We start from the raw sequence: 26,582 nt of genomic DNA, 5'->3' as shown, positions 1-26,582 counted from the left end.
AAATATAATTTTGCTCTCTGATTTCGTCTATGTTATTCAATTTGATTTCTTTTATTGATTTTTGTTAATTTTCATTAAGATATCATTTTTTGGTGATAAAGTTTAAATAATTAATGAAAGGTTAACATTGTACACCACATGTTAGCTTGTGTTTTCTTTTTAAGTATATTTTATTTTATTTTACTCTTTCAAATTGTTTTTAATTAAAAGAAATCCACTTCCCAAAGTCAACATTGTGTTAAGTTAGTGTTAGTGTGATGTGTAAAGTGAATATCAATGTTACTTATCAATAGTTTATATTAATTGAGTCTTAATTTTTCTTAATATTATTTAATATAGTTACAATTTTCATTAACTTAATTTAATTTGTTCCAATTTTTTTCATTTGAGACTAAATTTATTTTTTATATAAATATTATACTAAATCTTTTATTAAAACTTATATTTTTATTAAGAAAATTAATTATTAACCCTAATTATATTATTGGAAAGAAATATTATATTTATGTAGGGGTGGGCAAACTGCCCTACAGTGCACTGCACTATAAAAGTTTATAGTTAACTATAAACTACTTCAAGAAAATTGCACTGAACTAAAAAATAGTTCAGAGTAACTGAACTGAACTATTTTTTAGTTTAGAGTAACTGAACTGCACTAAAAACTCTAATACAATATCACATCAATTAAAATGAATTTCAATAACTATTTTTTATTCCCAATGCCCATTTGTTGACATCCCATTCATCTGAAATGAATTTCACTAATATAAAAATCCAGTAATCACACTCCAAACCAGGAAAAAAAGTCACCAAACTTCCAAAATCAGAAAATCAATTTCTTCAGAAAGAACATTTACAAAGCCAATGAAAGACACAATAATTAAAAGCATAGCAGAAGTGATAAACACGCTGAATAACATCACGTCTTTACAAACTCAAGAACTCATCCTAAACATAGAAAAATCGCATCAATCTCGTTTTATTTTCTCTCAAGCCATGGATCAAGCCAACACCATGCAAAGTTTGAGCCATGTATAAAATTTCAATAGTGTAATAAATGCAAAACACTACTTCCATGGATTTTCCTAAGACCAGATATGAGTTCACCACATCCTGCATAGTATTTTCAGTTGAAGATTAATACCAAATGACATTGAAGTAAATAAGGAAAATCAAAGGAAATAAATAATGGACCTGTAGTGTCCCTAGTGTCCCATTAGCTAAATAGTTAAAGATGGGTATACTTCCGTGAGAGTAACCATAACTTGACCTCTGATAAAGCAAAAGTAAGAATTATCAAATGCTTATAGAAAAAGTGGTTCAAAACTATTCATCTTTCCAGGACAATAAGAGTGACTTTTACTCTTTAGGAACAAATGTCACCTGACTCCAAGTTTTCCAAGAACAAAAATTTTGTTTTATTACAATTCTGAACAGCAAAACCAATTCCCTTCAGATTTCATTCAAAACTATGATTTATTTTGCCTCTAGAAAACAGAGTAACCTAACCATCAAGTTCACACAACCTATTGCTTACTATTCTGGAAATATCATTTTAATTACAAAATTATAATGTTAAAATATCATTTTCCCTGTAAACAAGTGGCAAATTCTTGTGACCTATACAGCTAACAACAATAGAAAAGAATTCTGCACAACAGTTTAACTTCATCCATTATTCAAGGGTTGAAAGATGAAGTAGTTAAAAATCCAAAAGGAAATAGAAGCTAAAGATTCATAGGTTATGAAATTCAAGATTGAGTTCTTTAACTCTTGAGAATGATGATTTTAGGAGTAAATATATGATGCTATGAAGAAGAAATACAATGACCTAAAGCTCACTACAAAAAGGAAGGTTGCTTTGGACTCTAAGGTTTTATCTGGATTGAATTACAAATAACTAATTCTCTTGTTTCTATTCATTCAAATTGCTTAATTACTAGAAAAGAAGTTAGCTCAGATCATGATAATAATGATGATACAAATAAAATCAAAGATCTACACCCGATTGAAAACCAAATAAAATCAAAGTAAAAATGAAATTGAAAACGAAAACTAAATAAAATTGAAGAAACCCTACCTGATCGTAGGCGATTGAGAAACCAATGTCAGATAAGAACAAATCAACAAATAAACAAATAAAATCTTCCTAAACAGCTCCCACAAAATCCAAAAGAAAATCAACTGTTACCCAAAACAAAATCAACTATTACCCCCACTGGATCATCCAAATGAATAGACCTCAAGTACATTGCTTTCCAATCTTATTTATCCTTTTTGAAAGGGAAAAGGGAAAAGATTTGTACCTTTAGGTTGCAGAGTGTTATTCCTTTGCTTCCAAGTGTTCACAGAACCTTCGATAGTGGTAGAACCTTCGACAGTTCGGCTACGGTTGAGTGCGGCAAAGTCTTCAACGGCGGCGGTGAGCCTTCGACGGCGGTGAGCCTTCAAGGGCGGTGAGGCTTCAACATTAGCGAGCCTTTGACACAGTGAGAAGGGAATGTAACGAGACCGGGAATAGGAAACCTAAACCACAGTTAACTAGTTAACTGTAGTACAAACAATTAACTGCATAAAGTTCAGTTTTTTTAAACTGAACTAAAGAATAGGTTAATTATTTTAAGTATAGTTTAGTTTAGTTTTTTTTCAATATAATAGAGTATAGATAACTATAGTTTAGTATAGTTCAGTAAATTTTGCCCAACCCTATATTTATGTTTAATTTTTGTTTCATGTAAAAGACATGATTATAATAAGTTTAAAATTAAAAGGAAATTTTTAAATCAACTATAAACCTATATTTTTTTATGAAGAAAAATCAAACATAAATATAATAATTTCCTTCTAATAATATAATTATAATTGGTTTAAAAATAATGAAATGAATATTAAATAAAATTGTAATTTTTAATAAAAAAATTTAGTATAAAATTTATATAAAAATTAAATTTGGTCTTAGATAATGACAAAATTATGACTGAATTAAGCAAACTATAAAATGATTATAATAAATTGAATAAAATTAACAAAAACTAAGTCTGACCATAAGATATTGACTAATACATGACATTAATATTGACTTGACATAAAACAATAATATTGATTTAACATGAAACAATGATAATAACTTGACACATAATATTTATTAACTTAACACATAAATAACTTTTTTCTAAAATAAAAATAATAATATACTAACTAAGCCTTAATATATATTTTTCACCTTCCATTAACTATTTAAGTGTGGTTATAAAAATATTAAATTGATAAAAGTTAAAAATTTAAGGGTTAAATATGTTTTTAGTCCCTAAACTATTGGTCGTTTCTGGTTTTCGTCCCTCTTTCAAAGTAAGGTACAATTTGATCCTCATTCTTTTCGAAAGGTTCGTTTTAGTCCTCGGAATTTTGGTTTTAGTCCTCATTTGTTGCTAAATGAGGACCAAATTTTTAAACAATGTTTAGTTTTCGAGGACTAAAACGAACGTTTCGAAAAGAATGAGGACCAAATTGTACCTTACTTTGAAAGAGGGACGAAAACCAGAAACGACCAATAGTTTAGGGACTAAAAACATATTTAACCCAAAATTTAACATAAAAAATCAAATTAAACTGACAAAAATAGAAGTAAAATTATATTTAATTTGAAAAAAATGAGTTCCATTTATTTAAATGAAAAGATAAAGTAAAAATGCCAAATAAGTCTAATCCCTCTCAAAATAATTTTTTTCATAAAAGAATTTAAATTTTATTTTAAAACGTAAACAACAATTCCCCACCTTGTCAAAACCCGAATAAGCTAATAATAGAAGTCTTGTTGTATTTTTTTCTTCTTTATCTCTTTTGCCGACAACGACGTCGTTCTGACCATCGGCGCCGTTATCCGATGGCGAACCTCCAACAACGAAGATTAGAAAATACTAGTATAAATATCATTCACAATGGCCCCGCTTGGAAAACACAACAGAAAGCGATAGAAAGTTACCGTCACCGTTCTCTCTCACTAACTTTCTATCTCACACGCCATTAACGCATTCATTTTCTATTTTTCTCTCTCACTCTCACACACACACATTAGTGTTAGTGTCGGTTCCCAACTTCGATTCACGCGCACAGTACCGACGCAACTTCTCTCTCTCTCTCGTGATGGATTTCGACTAGCATTGCGCTGTGAACCCTTGCGAGCTCACTCTCCAACCAGATCGAAGTTCGATTTCTCTTTCTCGCGCCTCGTTTGCTCTCTCTCTTTCAATGTTGCTTTTCAAACTGTTTCTCACTTCGCTCTTTGCTTTGCAGGTTTGTTTTCGCTCTCCGATTTGCAATGACGCCGAGGAGAGGGTTTTCCTTCGCCAAAAGCAGAGACAAGGGCTCCTGCTTCCCCGTTCTCGGTTTCATTCTGCTCTGCGTTCTTGCGCCTGTGGTTTTCTTCCTCGCTCGGGGACTCTACGCTGCTGGTTAGTTCGGTTGCTGTTTTTCTTTTCTTTGTTGATTGTTGTTTTGTGCGTTTGAAGATCTGTGTAGAGTGAGTAATATTGACTAGTTTAATGTTTTTGAACGGTTTTTGGTTTAATTGTGGTTTTAGTTGGGAAGTTAAGTGTCTGTGGTAGTAGTATTTTGAGTGATTAGTTGGAAGGGCGTGTGTGAGAGGGAGAGGGCTTTGTGAGGGTGAGTGTAATGCTTGGACAAGCGTCTGTTGAGCCGAAAACGATTTTAAATTTGTGAAGAGTGTAGAAACTACAACCGGTGGGCTTAAATGCTTGGAGATGCTGTGAATGAAATTTGTTGGACACGCGTTTGGATAGGATTTCTGGAAGTGTAGTATGTGATTAGAGTGTTAAGTTGGAAGGGCAAGGTCAAAGGGAGAGGGATTTGTCAGAGCGTGAGCGTGGTTTAGATGGTTATCTGTAACGCAGAAAATTACGTTAAATTTGTTAAAGTGTAGATACTACAACTGTTAACATTTTGTTTAGATTCAGAAAATCACGCCAAACATGCAATTAAATGCTTAAGCAGGCATGCTGTGACTGGAATTGGTTGGATACACATTTGAATGGGATTTCTGCAAGTGTAACATGTGGTATGACACGTCTGTAATGCAGAAAACCAGGCTAGATTTTTTAGAATGTGGAAGCTGCAACTGGGGTTGTTTGTTTTAGATGGATTCTAGGATGGGGGGAAGCAGACTCGAGTCTCCCACTAGCAGAAAAGGTTACCACCGACAGATGTGTGGCTTTTTTGATGGAGGGCTGAGATTTTTTTTTTTTTCATTTTTTTTTGTCTATCCCTGTTTATCCCTTGAAGTTTCTCTTACTTCATATAAGCAACTGAGGTTGTGCATCCACAAATCGGTTTGGAAGATAAGGTTTGCATCTGCTTATATATTATTATTTGATCATATCTCTTGTGGATGTGAGATTTTCAACACACCCTTTCATGCCAAGGATTAAACATTTCGAGTGTGTGACCAGAGGTGAACTTAATAGTGAGTGATGCAATAGGCTTGACAAACTTGACTAGAACAGGCTTTAAATGAGTGGGACACCATATTATGAAAGTGAAGTTTAAGCCTAATTCAACGTCACAAAATCAACTTAGTAAAGTGAGGTTTGAGCCTACCTCTATAGTATTATTTGACCATATAGTTGATGTGAGATTTGCAACATAATTCCAACAACAACAATCACCATGGCAAATATCCATTGCAATCGTCACCAGTAACCTAAACAGAAACCACCACCGATGAGGGGTAGATGGAAAAGGTGGTTGAAACGTTGGGAATAAGAGAAAAAAAAAATAGAAAAGGAAAAAGTGGAAAGGCAGAAAAAATTGTGACCATTTATTAAAAATAAATACGTTATCTAAGGGTCAGGATTTTATTAACCATGGGAGGAGATATGGATGGGTTTCATTCCCTTGCCTTTGCCTTGTTTTTAATTCATTGTTGTGGTGTGGACATTTAGAAGAAGGAAGGGTTTATGTTTTTGTTGCTTTTGAATTCCTAACTTTTTGCCTCATGGTGGTGAAAAGGCAGCCAATTTTTCTTGGACTAGTGAACTATTATATTTGTGCCTATGGTGTCAACAACTTAAGTGCTTTTAGTGTGGTTGAAAGATTCCTTGAAGTTTGTGTCTTGTTCTTGTCCTTCCCCTTTATTCCAAAATTCCTTTATTTTGAGATTGGGCATCTTCAGATTAGGGACTGTAGTGACAGTTGACATGATGGTCATTGAATTTTTTAGTTGTGATTGATGATAGTGTGAATATAAAGGCATGCCCTCTCACTAAATAGAGATGCTTAAAATTTGATCAGTAAAATGTTATGTTGAGATTACTTAATAAGATTGCACATTTATGTGATCCTCATATGGGAATCCATGCAAAGAGGGGCATAATGTTCAGGTTTCAATTTGATAGTTGTGCATGCTTAGTGTTGGCTCTTGTAATGGTACTTTTATTTGGCTTTATGTGATATTTAGTATCACTAGTGAAATGGAAAAAAGTTCATAAATAAGCACTTTCTAGCTGATGTTCTTACTATACATTGCACATTTTTTATAGTGTGTTTGGATACGGCATTTTAAGAAGGTAATTCATTTTTTTTTTAGAGAATTTAAAATGCTTTATGAAAAAATATGTTGTTTGAGTGAGGAATTTTGGAAGAATTTGAAATTCTAGAATTTCATTAGAGTAATTGAATTACTTAAAATTGAAGAATTTTAAATTCCACCTAAAATTTAAGAATTTCAAAATCTTCATATTCTTAAATTTGTATTTTGGTGTTCGTAGTTTGGTTGACCTGGGTGTGGATTGATTCGGCTCAACCCAGGTCTGGTTAGATTTGGCTTGACCTAGCGTGAGATCGACCCAACTTAGTTTGACGTGGTCCAAATTCGATCTCCGACCCAACTTGACTTGGCTAAAACCTGACCTAATTTGTCTCTAGCAACTTGTTGTAGACTTGGCCCGAGTTGGAACTATCTGAACTTAATTCGACATGGGCCTAGCCCAACTCAACTGAACATGATCCTGCTAGACTGGGCATGACTTAAACAAGGGTTGACTTGGTTCACTTTGGGCATAGGTTGACTAGGCTTGACCTGGTCTAGACTGACTCAACTTAACTTAGGCTTGACTTGACTTGGTCTTGATCAAGTTAGGCCAAACCTGGTCTTGATCAAGCTAGGCCAAACCTGGTCTTGATCAAGCTAGGCCAAACCTGGTCTTGATCAAACTAGGACCCACTTGGGCCTAGCCCAACTCAACTGAATGTGGTCAACCCTAACTCATGAACGTGGACTTGCTCTAACTCGATTGAAGTTGGGATGCCCCAACTTGGACCCAAATTGACTTGGTTCACTTAGGTTCGATTTGGACCTAAATTGACTCGACTTGACTTAGGCCCTGGCTAACTCTACTCAACTTGGGCTCGACTGGTATTTATCAAGCTAGTCTTAACTTGGTCTTGATTGAACTAGGACCTACCTGGTCTAGCCTAACTCAGTGAATATGGATTAACCCCGACTGGGATGAATTTGGACCCACCCTGACTTGACTAAATGTGGGATGCTTGTACTCGACTTGGGCTTAGCTTGTACCCATACTGACTTAGCTCAATTTGGGCTTGACTTGGGCCCAGACTAAACTTAGCATGCTCGGGGGACTTGGCTTAACTTTGACTCGTGTTGCCTCAGTCTGAACTTGCATGAGCTCGATCTGGTGCTTTATTACTTGGGTTTGGCCTAATGTAGTATTTCATAACTTGAAAAGAGTATTGTTTAATATAAATTGAGAAAAAGTTTTGCAAATATAAAATGAGAAAATTTGAAGAACTTTGACCAAAAAATAACATCAGTCAAGATTGATTATAAAAGATTATTGGTATTGATATTTTTTTAATTCTTAACAATTATTTGATATTTAAATAGTTTTTTGAATTTGGTAGTAATTGAAGTACATTATCCAAACAAAAATATTAAAATTCACTGAATTTAAATTGTCTTATCCAAATAGAACACTTGAAATGAAATGCATTAAAATTCAATGTATTTGAATGTCTTTAAAATTGTAAAATTCCTTATCCAAACACAAGGTTAGAGATATCTCTCAGGGGAGGATTTGAGAAGAAAACAATAAGATGAAATGGTGTCTTACACTGCTGGAAAAGGTGTTTCAGCCCAGGAGTAACCATGTACAATAGGGATGACAATTTGTTTTGGTTTCGGCAATAAATATTTGGTTACTGTGGACGGTATAGAAGTGGAGGTTTTTGAGGGAGAACTTATGTCATTATTATTTAAGGTAACCTTATTTCTGATCAGGATGATGATTTCATACTTGCTTTAACAACTAAAAGTGTTGGCCGATTTTGCAAAGACTCTCTGTTTGACAAGCTGAACTTATAATCAGCAGTGGATCTTCAAAATATATTTTGGGTGTCAAAATTATTTTTATAATTATATAAAAATTTTGGGATGTCAAATATATGAAATATACTTAAAATTTAAAAATACTAGTAAAAACAAAGGTGGTATGCTCATGTGTGTTCATTTTTTTTTATAACAAAAAATAATGAAATTATAATTATAAAAATATTATAAATAATTTTTACAATTTAATTATAGATTGTTTTTATTTATTTTGTAAATTATTTTTATTTATTTAGTAGATTATTTTTATTTACTTAATTTTAAAAGGTAGTTAATTTTTTTTTAAAAAAATTAAATTTAAAAAATCAGTTAAAATTTAATAAAAGAGTAACTTGAAGGGTAAAAGTGAGAAAAAGAAGGTGAACACCAAAAAGGGAATCTCCTTTATATATAGGCATAAATATTCTTATTTATATACTAATTTTTACATGTTTAAAGAAAATTGTTAGGATATTTATCCTATTTTATCATCATTATAGTGTGTCAAGGCTTACCCTATTTATCATGATTATATTGGGTTTATGATTACCCTATTTATCATTATTATATTGTGTCTGGGTTACCCTATTTATCATGAACTTGTGTATCAATTTATTCTTATAAATAGAAGATAGAAGATTGTGAGAGGGATCAATTAAGCCATTTAGAATTATTTTACAGTTTCAATCTTAAGTTGGTATCAGAGCGGGTCGATCCCGCTCTGGTTTCTGTCTCGTAATATATATCTGTCTAGCGCCACAGTTCTTCATCGCCCACCACCGTCCACCGCTGCCCATCGCCGGCCACCGTCGTCCGTCGCCGGCCACCGTCCGGCCACCGTTGCCGCCGGCCACCGTCGTCCATCACTGCCACAGTTTCCTTCGTCTAAACCCTTAGGGTTTTCTTGTTCCTCGCTAGTACTATTCGTCTTCTTCAGAAATGGCGTCTGACAATACTCTTTCCTTCTCCGGAAGTCCATTAATTACCTCCGAGAAGCTAAATGGAAAAAATTATCTATCATGGTCTGTTGCCGTTGAAATGTGGTTCCTTGGCCAAGGGCATTATGACCACCTTGAGCGAGATGGAAGCCATGTGCCTACTGAAAAAGCTGATAAGTGGAAACAAGCAGATTTCCAGTTGTGTGCCCTGTTATGGCAATCAGTGGAACCCAAACTTCTTGTATCTTTGAGGGCTTTCAAAACTTGTCACTCCTTTTGGAAGAAAGCCCAAAACATTTATGCCAACGATATTCAACGTCTCTATGACACTACGAACAAGCTTGCATCTCTTAAAATGGTAGACCATGATATGGTGTCCTTCATGGCTGAAGTCCAATCTGTTGTCGAAGAACTTAGGATGTTTTTGGAAGTACATCCATTAGAGGATATCAAAAAGAAACTAGACAAATTTTACATGGTGTTGATCCTTCGTGCCCTACATCCCGATTTTGATCATCTCAGAGATCAACTTCTAACTAGTCATGAGGTCCCCTCTATGGAAACATTGACCACTCGCCTTCTGCGTGTCCCGGTACCTCAAACTAAAGAAGCGCATGAACTAGTGGAACCATCTGTCATGGTTGCCACACGAGGAAGAGGAGGACGTGACACTAGAGGAGGAGGACGAGGAGGTCGGGGACGTCCTCAATGCACATACTGTAAAAGGATGGGTCATACTCAAGAGAATTGCTACTCCTTACATGGTTTCCCTTCCAAAACCGCCAATATTTCAAAGACTGAAACTTCCACTTCGAAGACTGAAACTTCTACTTCTATGTTTTCTGAGGATGAATATCAAGAGTATTTAAGGTTAAAGTCTAACAGTTTGGCACAACCATCTCAATCTCCCAATACATCAACAGCCTGCGTTTCTCAATCTATGGAAAGTCAAAATTCATGGGTAATTGACTCAGGTGCTTCTGATCACATTTCTGGTAATACCTCTTTGTTCTCATCTATTTCCTTTTGAGTAAAACCTCATTTCATAACCCTTGCAAATGGATCTAAAACTTCTTCCAAAGGAGTCGGTCATGTTTCTTTGTCTCCCTCCCTCAATCTCAACTCAGTCCTTTTTGTTCCTAATTGTCCTTTTAATTTAATTTCCCTAAGCCAGTTGACTAAAATGTTAAATTGTTCAATAACCTTTGATCATAAATCTTTTGTTATACAAGAGCGTGGTTCGGGGAGATAGATTGGAGAAGGATATGAAGCTGCCGGATTATACCATTTGGATCTCGTCCAAGGGTGTCCTGTGTTGCTTCTCCTAATCCTAAAGTGCTACATGATCAACTTGGCCATCCTCATTTGTCCAAATTAAGAAAGATGTGTCCTGAACTTAGTGGTCTCCAAACCTTAGAATGTGAGTCATGTCAATTATGAAAACATGTTAGATCTTCCTTTCCTAAAAGATCTCTATGTAATTCTAGTTTTTCCATCATCCATTCTGATATATGGGGACCTAGTCGTATCTCCTTCTTTGGTTTTAGATATTTTGTTGGGGGGAAGGGTTACGGGTAGAGCGTATACCTTTACGAGGGCAATAGGCAAGTCAGACTCATTTGCTGGAGCCGGAGGAGACACAGGAGGCGGCACTGGAAGTGAGTCATAAGGGAGACAATTGCGGCGACTATAAACCTGAAGGGGTGGTGGTGAAGGACGATCCTGTGGTGAATGAGAGTCTAAAGAAGGAGGAGACAAAATGGGTGGAGCATCACCAGGAGGATCACAGATAAGAGGAATATCAACAGTAACAGGGAGAGGTACAGAACTAGAAGATAGATGTGTAAAGTAAAAAGAAGATTCATCAAAAGTGACATCAGCAAAGATAAAATGACGATTGAGGGAAGGGGAAAAACACTTATAGCCCTTTTGTGACCGTGGAAATCCTAAGAAGACACATTTGTGAGACCTAGGAGATAACTTATCAAGACCAGGACTAAAATCATGAACAAAACATGTAGACCAAAAAACTCTAAGAGGTAATGGATGTAGAGGGTCTTGAGGAAATAAGATAGAATGAGGGATTTTGTTATCTAGGACGGAAGATGGCATGCAGTTGATAAGATAACATGCCGTGAGAACAACATCACCCCAAAAACGTGAGGGTACTTGACCATGAATGAGAAGGGTACGAGTTGTTTCAATAAGGTGTCTATTCTTGCGCTCAGCCACCCCATTTTGTTGAGGGGTATAGGCACATGAGGTTTGGTGAAGAATGCCATGAGAAGCCATGAAATGTTTAAACGGTTGAGAAAGATATTCACGGCCATTATCACTGCGTAAAGTGCGAATAGAAACCCCAAATTGAGTTTTTATTTCATTGAAAAAAGATTGAAAAATAGAAAACAACTCAGAACGATTCTTCATGAGAAACAACCAAGTACATCTGGAATAGTCATCAATAAAGGTAACAAAATACTGAAATCCAAAAGTTGACTTAACACGACTAGGTCCCCAAATATCAGAATGAACCAATGAAAAGGGGATGACGCTCTTTGTGAAACACTACGAGGAAAGGAACTACGAGTATGTTTACCTAACTGACAAGACTCACACGACAAACTTGATAATTTCGACAGACTCGGAACAAGTTGCTGCAGTTTGGCAAGACTTGGATGACCTAACTAAGCATGAAGAAGGGATGGTGACTCCATGATTACGCCAGCATGTGGAGAAGGGCTGAGATGATATAGGCCATGAGACTCACATCCTGTGCCAATCATGTGTTTCGAACTCCGGTCCTGCAACCAAACAGAATCTTTGGTAAATGAAATAACACAATTAAGGGAACGAGTTAGACGACTTACGGACAATAAGTTAAAAGGAGACCCAGGGACATAAAGTACATTATCAATGGATATGGACGGAAAAATATGAACAGTACCAATACCATGAGATGAGACTCTAGACCCATCAACCATCGTTACCGAGGGTAAATTATCCGGACATGACAAGGAAGAAAACAAGGACTTGTTACCAGTGATATGATCGGTGGCGCCTGAGTCAAGGACCCAAGATCTGAGAGAGTGAGTCAGACCAACAAAAGGGGTACCTGTGCGTATAACAGAAGAAGATGTAGTGGAACTAGAGTGCTGACGGTCCTCATACCATCTGAGAAATTCCTGAAAGAGTACAGGGTTATTTATGGTATTTGATGAAGTAGGATGGTCTGCAGACGGTGATCGGGGAGGTGGATCAGAATTAGCCATTGCTATAGGTCGAGGAGGACGTCCATGAAGCGCATAACATCTATCAATTTTGTGGCCTAGCTTGCCACAATGGTCACATTTTGGACGTCCTTTATCTGGTTGGCGAGACCGACTCCGATCATCAAGTTGGGCAGCCATGGAGAGGGAGAAACCCTAAAAATCCAAAGTGCTCCAATTGACGCAACGACCACAGATCCAGAAAGAGGGCGAGGAGGCGATCACGGCAGTGCTGATCGGCGGTGGAACTCTCCGGCGACGCGCCGGCACGCACGGCGGGAAGCGGCGGCGCATGGAGGCGCGTGGGTGGTCCATTCGCCGAGATCTTTGGACCACGGTGGTCGCCCGGCCGAGACGATTCCGATGGTGTGGTCGTAGGTCGATTCTGGAACTCCGGCGACGGCAGCGGCGGCGACTACAGCGACAGCGGCGGTGATGGGTATCGGAGACCGTGGAGTTGGCGGGAACTATTCCTGTGCTCTAGATACCATGTGAAATAATAGAGAAGATTAGGAGAAATCTCCCTTATATGTTTAGCATACACATAGGGTAGTTTATTTATAATGTAAGATAAGGGTTAAACCTTAAATACATAATGGGCTAAGCCCAATTAACATAAACACACAACTTAACATCTAACAACCTTTATTGATGAATATTCAAGATGTACTTGGGTTTATCTTATGAAAAATCGTTCTGAATTGTTAGCTATCTTTACATCCTTTTTGAATGAAATCAAGAATCAATTTGGTCAAGTAATCAAAAATATTAAGAAGTGATAATGCAAAAGAGTATTTCTCATCTCCTTTTTTGCCATCTTGAGTTCCCATGGTATCTTACATCAGTCTACTTGTTCTCATACACCACAGCAAAATGGTATGGCAGAACGAAAAAATAGACACTTGGTTGAAACTGCTCGTACCCTTTTGCTTGGTGCCCATATTCCTGTTCATCACTGGGGGATGCCATCTTAACTACATGTTATTTTATTAATAGGATGCCCTCCTCCTCTCTTGATAATAAAGTCCCTTTCTCCATTTTGTTTCCTAATGATCCTCTCTTTCATACATCTCCTCGAGTGTTTGGCGGTGTATGTTTTGTTCATGACATGTCTCCAGGTCTAGACAAACTCTCCGCTCGCGCTCTCAAATGTGTCTTCTTAGGCTATTCTCGACTTCAAAAAGGATATCGGTGTTACTCTCCTGAAACTAAGAAGTATTACATGTCTGCCAATGTCACATTCTTTGAACAGACTCCTTACTTCTCTCCATCTCTTTAGGATGTTTCTATCCTCCAGCAGGTCCTTCCTATTCCAATGGCTGAGTCAAATAGCCCCACTGTCTCTGTCATTCCAAGTCTTGATCACAATTCTTCTACACCTGTTTCTCCACATACTGAGATCATCCCACACAGGGCCCCAATGGATAGTCCACCTCCCCAAAACAATGGTGAATCTTCTACTTCAGATTCTTCTCCCTCGTCACCTCCTCCCACGCCTCCTGGTGCAAATGATTCAACATGGCCTATTGCCCTCAGAAAAGGTACTCGTTCCACTCGAATCCCTCATCCCATTTATAATTTTCTAAGCTATCATCGATTGTCGCCCTCCTATTTTTCTCTTTTATCCTTAGTGTCCTCTGTTGTTATACCCAAGAATGTGAAAGAAGCACTTGATCATCCTGGATGGCGACAAGCTATGATTGCAGAAATGCAGGCTCTTAACCACAGTAATACTTGGGAGTTGGTGCCCCTTCCCCCAGGAAAAAAGGTGGTTGGTTATCGATGGGTGTATGCAGTTAAAGTTGGCCCTGATGGTGAAATTGATCGGCTCAAAGCTTGGCTTGTTGCAAAAGGTTACACTCAGGTTTATGGTCTTGATTATTGTGACACTTTCTCTCCTGTAGCCAAGATGACTACTATTCGTCTCTTCTTTGCCATGGCAGCCATTCGTCACTGGCCACTTCATCAATTGGATATCAAGAATGTCTTCCTACATGGTGATCTTGAGGAAGAAGTTTATATGGAGCAACCTCCTGGTTTTGTTGCTCAGGGGTAGTCTGGTATGGTATGCAAATTGCATCGATCTCTATATGGCCTCAAGCAATCCCCACGTGCTTGGTTTGGAAAGTTTAGTTCCATTGATCAAAAATTTGGGCTAAAACGCATTGAAGCAGACCATTCAGTTTTTTATTGTCATTCTTCTCTCGGGAAATGTGTTTACTTAATAGTATATGTTGATGATATTGTCATTACAGGAAATGATGTTGTTGGAATATCTCAACTAAAAGAGTACTTGTGTAGACATTTTCAAACCAAGGATCTTGGAAGTCTCAAATACGTCTTAGGCATTGAAGTAGCGCAATCAAAAGATGGAGTTGTAATCTCCCAAAGGAAGTACGCTCTTGCAAGGCCAAATCTATCCTTTGCAGTTGGAGTGGTTAGTCAGTTCATGCAGGCTCCATCTGTTGACCATTGGAATGCTCTCATTCGCATTCTAAGGTATGTAAAGAAGGCTCCGGGGCAAGGATTGTTATATGAAGATAAAGGAAACATTCAGGTCTCTGGGTATTGTGATGCAGATTGGGCAGGTTCACCTATTGATAGACGATCTACTACAGGATATTGTGTTTTTCTGGGAGGAAACATTATTTCATGGAAGAGTAAGAAACAAAATGTAGTAGATCGATCAACCGCAGAAGCTGAGTATAGGGCAATGGCATCACTAACATGTGAACTTATATGGGTGAAACAATTCCTTCAATCCATACTATGAAGATGTATTGCGACAATCAAGCTGCTCTCCACATTGCATCAAATCCAGTGTTTCACGAGAGGACTAAACATATAGAAATTGATTGTCATTTTGATCGTGAAAAGTTGTTGACCAAAGAAATATGTACTGAGTTTATTGGGTCAAACGATCAACTCGCAAATGTATTGACCAAGTCATTAAGGGGTCTTCGGATTGAGTTTATTTGTTCCAAGCTTGGTACATACAATTTGTATGCTACAGCTTGAGGGGGAGTGTTAGGATATTTATCCTATTTTATCATCATTATAGTGTGTCAAGGGTTACCCTATTTATCATGATTATATTGTGTCTAGGATTACCCTATTTATTATGATTATATTGTGTCTAGGGTTACCCTATTTATCATGTATTTGTGTATCAATTTATTCTTAGAAATAGAAGATTGTGAGAGGGATCAATTAAGTCCTTTAGAATTATTTTACAGTTTCAATCTTAAGTAAAATTTTGGAGACCGAAGGGTCCAGTCAAACATAGCTTAGATCTCCCACTGCCTATTATATGCTATCTATAACAAGGGTATGTAATGAGTTTAAAGCTCAGTAAGCTTTAACATAAGGGGACTGTTAGAATACAAAGAAAATTTCTTTAGTTTATTAAGAATATCTTAAATTATTTTTTCGTTTAGTTTGTAATCTTAGATTATCCTTAGGATTAATTTCCCATCCTATAATATCTTCTAGAATAACTACGTAACAGGCTGAGTGCTCTGGCATATATGCTATAGCTTGAAGGGGAGTATGAATTTGATTAGATGTGTAGTTTATCTTTTATATAAGGTAACCGAAGATTAATTTATCTTTTAGATAGTCCTTAGATAATATTTTATTTTTTGTGTATGTCTCTGTATATGGATACAGATTCTGTAACTCAACCCAACAAACTGAATAATACAGATTCATATAAGATTTATAAAGGTTTATCTTCCGTCCTTGTTGGTAAATAAAGTCCCAGATTGCGTGGGATGAAGAGAAGAAAGTATATATCAGTTTGGTTCTTGTATTTAAGAATTTCTTTTTTATCATTTTGGATCAATTTCCATACTTGCATACAGCTCATTGAGTCTACACTTTTCCTCTCATTGCACTTGTGCGAAATTCAAACGGTGAGTTCAATGCCCAACTGCCTGTGTCAATAAAAACCAAATTGGGCCTTTTAAACCCAAGTAGAAGAATCACTAGTCCAGACGAGAGGCCTCTGAGGCTCTGTTGAGGACAAGCTAAAGAAATGAAATAAATCACACATGGGTTGACAAAAACAATCCAACTGAATAACTCACTTATGTATTACTCACTAGGTCTGCACTCCTCACAGTGGGAAAAACTCAACACCCTGAAAAACTTTGTAACTTTAACAATTCATATAAAGATATCTTGTAATGTTAATCTTTATTAATTTGTCTTCTCTTAGACCTTAGAAAAAGTTGTCATGTATCTGCTGACATATTATACACTCTATCTTCATTGATTGTTTGTGGATAACAGAAGTAACTTTTAGTAGTATGCTTCATTTTGCTTGATTGAATTTAATATGTTGAAAGTGATTTATGTTCTTATTAATATCTCTATTTATTTCTCTAAATGGAAATAATCATCAGTTCAAGTTAGTCTGATACTTTCAGTGGATTGTGCAGATCTAGATTATATTTCGGATGTTCCACGTAAACAGGTAGCCTGTTTTATGTGAAATTGTTATGTTATAAAACAAATACTTGATAAAGCTTCTAGGTTTTTCTCTTCTGCCTTTAAGTAAATGTTTGACTGCTATAGGTTAGCAATTGGAGAGAATGGCAGGCATTGCAGGATCTTAAGTCACTTCTTTCGGAAGAGGCAAGCAAATACTTATAAAGTTTGGGCTATTCTTCCATGTTCGTCAGTTTTATTTCATGTAAGAATATTTATTGGTTTTCTAATAAATATTATCTTTTAGGTCCTTAATGTTATTGTATCCAGCACGAATGATTTGGGACCTTTCAGTCTTGACAATCTCAGAAAGAATTTGTCTGCTTCATGGAGAGTTGTTGGATTAGAAACTTCAAACAGTACACATGAGGTTTGGAAGAACAATGTGCTTCTTCCTGGAGCTCTCAATCCTAATTTTTGTTTTTAAAAACAGAAGGCGTTTTTGCTGTGTAGATGCTAAACGTGTATTTCTTTTTTGTTACAGCTAAACCAACCAACACATGTTAGACAAGAAAAGCCAAAGATGAAGGATGGAAGGTCTTCAGGTGGTATCATAATCTATATTAATTAGTATGCTCGATTCTGCTTCTTACTTTACTTTCTAATTTTCTTTTTGCTTAATGCAGATGGTATTCCTTTGTGGACTGATAGTCCTGCACATGAAACCCGAAGGGTGAGCATCATTCTTTGAAATTTGTCTTCAATCTCACTAGTTTTTTGTTGGGGTAAACCATAGTTTTGTGTTAATTTGCACAGTGGATATGTACTATGCCTTATTTTCCCTTTTTTTTTGGCAAGGGAAATGTGATTTTTCTACCTTCAATTGCTTGAAATTTGTGCAGCAAAAGATGTCATTTTATTCAGATCTTATTGAACCATTGAATTTTATAATTTAGTACTCACTTAAATTAGAAATAATATTTTACAATATCTGTATTTATTCTATTCTTTGTAGATTTACTCACTAAACTAATTTACCCAACACTGGTGCTACGCCAACTTTCCCATTGATGAAAAAGTAGGAGTAGCACTTTTTGTAGAAAAGATAGTAGAAACTTGCCTTAGATTGTTTGGGCGTGTATGGAAATAACATATTCAGACCACAATTAAATAAACTTGTTTCATGTTTTTTATAATTTTTTTTGCAGCATTTAATAGAGAAGAGGCGGGAAAAGCGTGCTGCTGAGTTGGTAAAAAAGGATAATGTAGTAATTGTAAAACTTGAAAACGCAGCTATTGAACGCTCAAAATATGTTGAGTCAGCTGTTCTGGGGAAATACAGCCTTTGGAGGAAAGAAATTGAGAATGAAAATGGTGATTCTACCGTTCGGTTGATGCGAGACCAGATCATTATGGCTAGGGTATATTTAAGCATTGCAAGGATGAAGAACAAGGTCGAACTTTATCAAGAACTAATTTTCCGGCTCAAAGAGAGTCAACGTGCCTTGGGTGACATAGTTTCTGATGCGGATCTACATCACAGGTTTGAAGCCTTGTGTAATTTTATAGAAGGAATGCATTTATTAGCACTTTAATTCTTTTGAATTTGCTGACTTAACTAGTTGAGCGTCTAATTATCTCTAGTGCACATGGGAAAATAAAGGCTATGGGTCAAATTTTGTCAAAAGCAAGGGAGCTATTGTATGACTGCAAATTGGTCACTGGAAAACTAAGAGCAATGCTACAGACAGCTGATGATCGAGTTAGGAGTTTGAAGAAACAGAGCACATTTCTCAGTCAGTTGGCTGCTAAGACCATACCAAACGGAATCCATTGCTTATCCATGCGCCTTACCATAGATTACTACCTCCTTCCTCCTGAAAAGAGAATGTTCCCTCGAAGTGAGAATTTGGAGAATCCCAGTCTTTATCACTATGCACTGTTTTCAGACAATGTCTTGGCTGCCTCTGTTGTTGTCAACTCAACTATTACGAATGCAAAGGTGACTTGGACTGTCTTTTTAACAATACTATGTGCAAGTGCATTGTTTCCTTTATTATATATTCCAAATAATTGTGCCTTGACATTAACATATATTGCACGTGAAATGTATCTATAACATATATCCGGCCCTCATTGTCTTTATGTTTAATATCTTGGACATTGCAGGATCCTTCAAAGCATGTTTTTCACATTGTTACTGATAAACTAAATTTTGGTGCCATGAACATGTGGTTTCTATTGAACCCTCCTGGAAAAGCTACAGTCCATGTTGAAAATGTTGATGAGTTTAAGTGGTTGAACTCGTCCTACTGCCCAGTCTTGCGGCAGCTCGAATCTTCTACAATGAAAGAGTATTATTTCAAAGCAGGCCATCCAAACACACTTTCTTTCGGTGCTTCCAATCTTAAGTATAGGAATCCAAAATATCTCTCAATGCTCAACCATCTGAGATTCTATCTTCCTCAGGTTTATCCAAAGTTGGATAAAATTTTATTTCTTGATGATGACATTGTTGTTCAGAAGGATTTGACTGGATTATGGGATGTGGATCTTAATGGGAAAGTAAATGGTGCTGTTGAAACGTGTGGTCAGAGCTTTCATAGATTTGACAAATACCTTAACTTCTCTAATCCGCATATTGCAAGAAATTTTGATCCAAATGCCTGTGGTTGGGCATACGGGATGAACGTATTTGATCTAAAGGAGTGGAAAAAGAAGGACATCACCGGTATATATCACAAGTGGCAGAATATGGTAAGCAGTTGAACGAAACATTGGTTTTACATAAATTGTCTATTCTCACACAAATAGAATATCGATACAAATTTTTCACCGACTTTCGTTTTTTCTATCTGGTTCTAGAATGAAGACAGGGTGCTGTGGAAGCTGGGGACATTACCTCCAGGGCTAATAACGTTCTATGGGTTGACACATCCGCTAGATAAATCATGGCATGTACTTGGTTTGGGTTATAATCCAAGTGTGGATCGATCAGAGATTGATAATGCAGCAGTTGTACACTACAATGGTAATATGAAGCCATGGTTAGAAATTGCCATGACAAAGTATCGGTCTTACTGGATCAAATATGTCAAGTACAGTCATCCCTATCTTCGGACCTGTAAGCTAAATGAATAACCCTTCATAATTTGGTCCCAAATACAGAGAACAATTCTCTCTATTTTCTCCAGGCTTCCCTACTTTCTCTCACTTTTCTGGCTTTGCTATTTCATCTGCTAGAATGATGATACATGTCTTAGAGCATAGGATGGGTAGGGTAAGCTCGTGTTATATATTTGTCCCCGTCATCGATTTTTTCTATCAATTCATTTAAATTGTTCACTAAACTCACCCATTCGAAACAAGGTACAGAAGTAGTGCACCTTGTTTACCATAAAAACTCCTCATTGTACCATACTCTGGTTCTTGGATAGGACTAGAAATCAAACATCACATTTCTGTATTCTTTGGAACTTAATTTCTTCTGTTTTAAGGGTTTATTTCTATGTATAGATGTTTTTAGACTCTCAAATCATGGACTTTTCATTACTATGCCTTGCTATTCCTAATTCTCCTTTTTCATTAATTGAGTAAGCTTCCACTGCCCCACTTTGGCACTTAGGTGAGTTTTAGTAGAGTATAATTTTTTTGTTGCATGTATTTATTTATTTGTTTAATGGAAACTAAATACGAATTTAATAAGATTTCTTCAGTAAATGTAATATTTTATGCATTTTTTAAGTATGTCAATCTTATAAATATTTTTTTATGAATGTACAATCAATGGTTTCATTTACATTATGCATATTTTTTTTTTGGTTTAATCCTTTACTACATCCCTATTTATGTACGAATGTCTCAATTGGGTCCTCGTATTTATTTTTATCTCAATTAGGTCCCTATTTTTCTAAAATTGAGTCAATTGGAACCTTGCCGTTAATTTCAATAGACGGCGTTAAATTTATTGAGTCGTGGCACGCTCACGAAGCAAATTTTAATGACGTGGATCAAATTCATTTCCACGTGGACCTACAGCACCGTCCAGTACTCTCCTCTCCTCTCCTCCTCTCCCCCTCCCCCTCCCCCAACCGAGCACCGTCCAGCACTGAATGACCAACACCTATCTTCTTCAATCACCTCCAACATTCACGGCTACTGGAAACACCTTTCCATCAATCTTCATAACTGACTCCTCTCTGCTCATCACCCCATCTTCATCCTTACCTCCCAACCACACTCCCCTCACTTCCAATACCATTATCATTCACTTTCACACGGCTCTGAAAATTCAATTCTCCACCCCTCACAATACTCACTTGTATTCACTGGAAATCATCAAGAACCACTCGGACAAACCCACCACCGAAAGCATCACCATTTTGTCTACACTGTAACCCAATCAAAACAATCAAGCACAGAAACAGAAAATAGATAAATGAGAATAGGAGAGCCCATCGGTGGCGGCCTCCAAGGCTGACGGCGCCACGGTTGGAAATGGATCCGGTGGCGTTTGGGTTTGCCACCGACGCCCAGATCGGAAAAGATGGTGGTTGGGTCGCCCAGATCCGGTGGCGTTTGGGTTTGCCACCGACGCCCAGAATGGTAAGGATGCGACGGAGTTGAAACCCCGCCCGGTGGCTAGTCTTCTTCTGTGCATTACTCCTGATAGATCCGTGCTTGTTGCAGGTTTCGTTGTGGGATTTGAGATTTGCATTCTTGGGTCCCCTTCGGATTTGGGTTTTGAAAGAACGCGTCTTGGTGATTTCATCTGGCGGTTTATGGACTATTGAAGAAGCTAAAATGGTGAAGATGGAACTCATGAGATGGGTTCCCTTGGTCTTGGTTGTTGTTTTTCTAGTTTTGGTTAATGGGTCGTTTTCCTTATACACTCCTCCTAATAGCTATCTAATTGCATGTGGTTCTTCTCAAAACATCACCTTTCAAGGACGCACTTTTGTTCCTGACTCACAGCATTCTTCACTTGTAATGAAAACTGGGAATTCTTTTGTTGCTAGCACCAATTCTAGTGCCCCTTTTCCCATTTACCAATCGACTCGGGTTTTCACCGAGAAAGCTTCTTATAGGTTTGAGATTCAGCAAGAAGGTAGGCACTGGGTTAGGCAATGGGGGACAAGCACCATCTGGACGACAGCAGCGATTTCACCTCCGAGGACGAAGGCACCGAGGCTATCCGAATCGGCGACACCTTCAACGCCAGTTGCTATGTCGTTCAGTCTAAGCTCGGTTGGGGGAGGGGGAGGGGGAGGGGGAGAGGAGGAGAGGAGAGAAGGAGAGTACTGGACGGTGCTGTAGGTCCACGTGGAAATGAATTTGATCCACGTCATTAAAATTTGCTTCGTCAGCGTGCCACGACTCAATAAATTTAACGCCGTCTATTGAAATTAACGGCAAGGTTCCAATTGACTCAATTTTACAAAAATAGGGACCTAATTGAGATAAAAATAAATACGAGGACCCAATTGAGACATTCGTACATAAATAGGGATGTAGTAAAGGATTAAACCTTTTTTTTTCAAATAATAAATTAGTATTTCTGAATTTATGCTAAATCAGGACTTGAACCCAACGAAAAAGATGCATAAAAGGTAAGCAAAATTAAGACATTACAGTCCATACAAAGTCAATGAACCGAATTTTCATTATGAAAATGGTATGGTGATCCACTTAGCAGAGCACTGGAAGCAGCACCATATTCCCAGTTCCTCGGTGTAGACCTATAACTAGAGAAGGAGGACCTCTTAGACAAAGGCATTCATAATCAAACTCAGTAAGAACAACTTTGAGCACAGGAACACATGGATAAATTGGTCAGCCTGTTATCTCATTTTGTTTCATACTGCAATTGGTCCAGTGGTTCCCAGAATGATTTGCTTATCCATGTTTTTATCTTCTTGTACATCTGAACTCATAAGCAGAATTGAAACATGAAAGCAAAACTTCTCATAAATTATAATAGTACAAAACATAACCTAAAACAAAAAAAGCATGAACCATATCCCATCCTCCATTGCCAATTCCAAATTCTCATAATTTCATTTTATTATTTAAGGGGTGTTTTTGTTGTTGTTAATAAATCAATAAAATAGGTATATGATGCATAAAAATAATAGCTGATGTTTTTTTTTTACCTTTAAATTGGCTTTCGGAAGCTATTTTTGGAGTGTGTCAAAGTTTAGCACTTCCTAAATTTCCCTTTTGAAAATCTATAGGAGTAAATAAAATACAAGTTATCTATTTATAAAAAGAACAAGATTCATGGAATCTGAATCCTCTTTTGCCAATAAAATATTCATGTGATTGACCCCGTTTTAAAAAAAATTCCGTTTATAATAAGCAATATGCGATATGGGTGTTTTGAGATTGATGTTTTGTCCAAATCCCATTGTGCTTGAATTGACAACTTTTTATCTCATTCATTTTTGGTGTCTAACTTTATATCTCCTTTTTTTGATTTGCAACTCAATATCAAATAAGAATCGTCTGTCCCCCGCTATCGCGTAGACTGAACCACTCATATATGTCACAAAAAATGTATTTTTATGCCTCCATCGCAATTACACCTCTTCAATTTTAACTACACTTTTTTGTATATATATACCTTACACTTAAGATTCAAAAATTCCAATTAAACAATTCAATATTTGTTCAAAGTTTCAACAACTCCTATATTTTCATTAATACATAACAATTATTATTACCACTATTATTCCTATTATAAACTATAATTTAGTAAAACTCTGTCCACAAAATGACCGGTGAAGTAATTTTTTGAAAATTAAGGAGAAATTTTAAATACATTATGAGAGTTTTTTTTTCGTGGAGAGATTTTCGAAAGATTTGATAACAATAAATTATAAATAAATTTATATAAAGGATCACAACATTATTTTCAATTCAAAATATTAAAATATTAAAAGAATAGAATTATGAAGTGGTATTGCTTTCCTCTTATTTATTTTTATCTAATATAAAATTTTCAACTCATTAAATTTATGATAATATAGTGTTTGTAATATAGTTCGTTAATTGATATTAGAGTTCTATATCTCTAATTTGTATAATAAAGGTTTTTATCAAATATAATAATCTATGATCTAAACAAAAATTTAATTCTGATTGAAAGATAGAAGGAAGTGCAATATTTAAATTTTTATACTTAATCAATTATTGACATTATTTTTTTGTCAAAAAAAAAAAGGTTTAGTGATTTTATTTTATTAAAATACTAAATTAGATTCTTTAAAACATCTATATATCAGAATATATAATAAGTTCAATTGTTATGTTTGAAAATTTAATAACAATATTTATACAATATAACATTTGAAATAATCATTCATATAAATTTAAATTAAAAATTGTAATAATGATGTCCAAACACCTTTAGAAAAGAAATATCAGAATTTTTTTGGCACATATATATATAAATACTTGAAAGCTGTGATATCTTCCTCTAAATATATTTAAGAAATAATGTTATAGGCAAACAATTTTATATTAAATTGAATTTTGTTATTAGATCCTCTATTTAATAAAAAAAATAGATTATCAATATAACTATCGTGGATCTATATTAATAATAAGATACAATATGCTAACAAATAATTTTCCTGATATAAACATTTTTTTTTATTTTCAATATACTGAATGAAAGTATAATACATAACTCTATTAATTTGAATTCATAACATTATAGTACACTTTAATTAAAAAAAAACATTACACTACACTTTAATTTTTGTTAAATAATTTTTTGAGAATGTAACCACTTGGTAGGAGGGTTTTGTTCTTCATAATAATCTTATTCGAACATGACTTTCTATAAAAAAAATACCTGTCAATCTATGCTAATAAAACTTACCTAAACATTTAGTGTTTTTTAATCATCTATAAATAATATCATTAAAGTATAAACATATGTCAAATATTAATCATAAATTGCACTATTTGAAGAAAAACTTTAATTATGATTAACCTTATTACAATTAATTAGTTTCATAATAGATCTAAAAGATTGAAAAAGTCTGATAAACTAAAATTTTGTCAGAAAACTTATAAATTTATTACAATGTAACATCTTCCTTAATAGTATAAAACAACTAAATAAAATATTATAAAGTTTAATAACACTTAGAAACATATATGATATTAATGTAATTTTCATCATAATAATTATAGTAACATAATATATATCCATTAACTATAGACTAACGACTTTTCAAAATAAAATAATTCTTATACAAAAACATTTAAAGAAAATTCCAAACTACTTTGTCACATCTTCGTCTTCTCCAAAGGCGTGTTATCACCTACCTTGTGAGCTTCTCATACTGTGGAGTAATTATTGTAAAAGAACAACATAATATACAAAAATGCAAGGTAGTGAACAAAAACATTATCATAAAATATTTAAACTATATAAAATATAAGCTAAACATGGATAAGGTACGATAAATTACATATTTTCACACAACAGTTGACACTAATTTAATAATTAAGATACATGTCTTTAACATCGAAACTCATTAGAGGTACAAATCTATGGTGATTTCTAGGCTCTATAAAGCCTATCCTCAGGGGGTCATTACATAATGACACATAAGGTTAATCTCTTTCGCACCTAGGACCAAACATTATCCTTAGAATCTCTTGTTACTCTTCAAGACATAACACATTCTACTTTATCTAAGTGTGAATGGTTATTTGAGCATTAGGATACCTTCTCGTGGAATCTCATGTCAATGTAACACTAAATTTTATCATCACAATGAATTTCTCGTTGAAAACTCCTCCAACATTATCACTATATATATCCACAATAATCACCACCACAATTAAACACAATGATAATCATAGACATCCATAAAGTCTGTTATATAAATATATCTCAAACTACCAAAGAAGAAAAGAAATACAATATACACACTTAAGCTTAGAGGTGCCGCTCAACGCCAAACCTTTCACACAAAGGTAAGCTTGATGTATTCTTCTCGCAAAACTAGGCACTCAAAGGTATAGTTTTGGCGTTCAATGGTATAGAGTAGAAATTTACCAGACCTACAATACCAACATGATGCTCGGTGGCACCCTACCACCGCTCAACGCTAAAGCGTCACAAAAACAAAACGTGCAACAGCACCCTAACATCGCTTAGGGCTATACCAGATATTATAAGTATAATTTGCACTTTTTAAGAGGATTTTACTTGTTTGATTAATCAAATCGGTACTCTTTTCTTAGTGAATTAGTTCAAAATAGTTGTAGGCGTGAAAATTAGTACCATTTGACCAATTGTTCATATTATAACTCTCTTAAACGCATAAAATTCCAATCCAAACTAACAAATCACATTTCAAACAATTCACAATACACAATTCAATATCAATCATGCTTACAACAAAACCAATTCATTAAAACAATCACAGTTCATTTCTAACTTGGAATCAATCAATGGCATGCATTAATAAACTTAACAATACCAATATAAAAGACTTAAGTACTAGCTTCCCTTACCTTTGATAA

The 26,582-nt window shown here is 35.5% G+C and overlaps 1 protein-coding gene and 1 long non-coding RNA gene across 2 annotated transcripts; one reads left to right on the top strand and one right to left on the bottom strand.

Annotated features, from left to right (window-relative positions):
* Nucleotides 1-741: 741 nt before the first annotated feature.
* Nucleotides 742-2,542, bottom strand: LOC124841737 (uncharacterized). The gene is made up of 3 exons (XR_015783087.1): nucleotides 2,307-2,542; nucleotides 1,195-1,272; nucleotides 742-1,113 (listed from the first exon to the last, which is right to left on the bottom strand). It is a non-coding gene; the product is annotated as an uncharacterized LOC124841737 (long non-coding RNA).
* Nucleotides 2,543-3,947: 1,405 nt separating this feature from the next.
* Nucleotides 3,948-20,591, top strand: LOC124846805 (polygalacturonate 4-alpha-galacturonosyltransferase-like). The gene is made up of 11 exons (XM_088102569.1): nucleotides 3,948-4,204; nucleotides 4,294-4,451; nucleotides 17,048-17,082; nucleotides 17,184-17,243; nucleotides 17,344-17,466; nucleotides 17,581-17,641; nucleotides 17,723-17,769; nucleotides 18,245-18,579; nucleotides 18,681-19,038; nucleotides 19,206-19,793; nucleotides 19,902-20,591. Exons 2-11 carry the CDS (start codon nucleotides 4,319-4,321, stop codon nucleotides 20,175-20,177), a joined length of 2,016 nt encoding a protein of 671 aa, XP_087958695.1. The 5' UTR covers nucleotides 3,948-4,204; nucleotides 4,294-4,318; the 3' UTR covers nucleotides 20,178-20,591.
* The last annotated feature ends 5,991 nt before the right edge of the window (nucleotides 20,592-26,582 follow it).

Source organism: Vigna umbellata, chromosome 11 (genome assembly GCF_029865625.1).
Source record: "Vigna umbellata cultivar VRB3 chromosome 11, Vumbellata_1.0, whole genome shotgun sequence".
Lineage (NCBI taxonomy): Eukaryota > Viridiplantae > Streptophyta > Magnoliopsida > Fabales > Fabaceae > Vigna > Vigna umbellata.
Note: the sequence above shows the minus strand (reverse complement) of the source record. Positions and strands in the feature narration are given on the sequence as shown.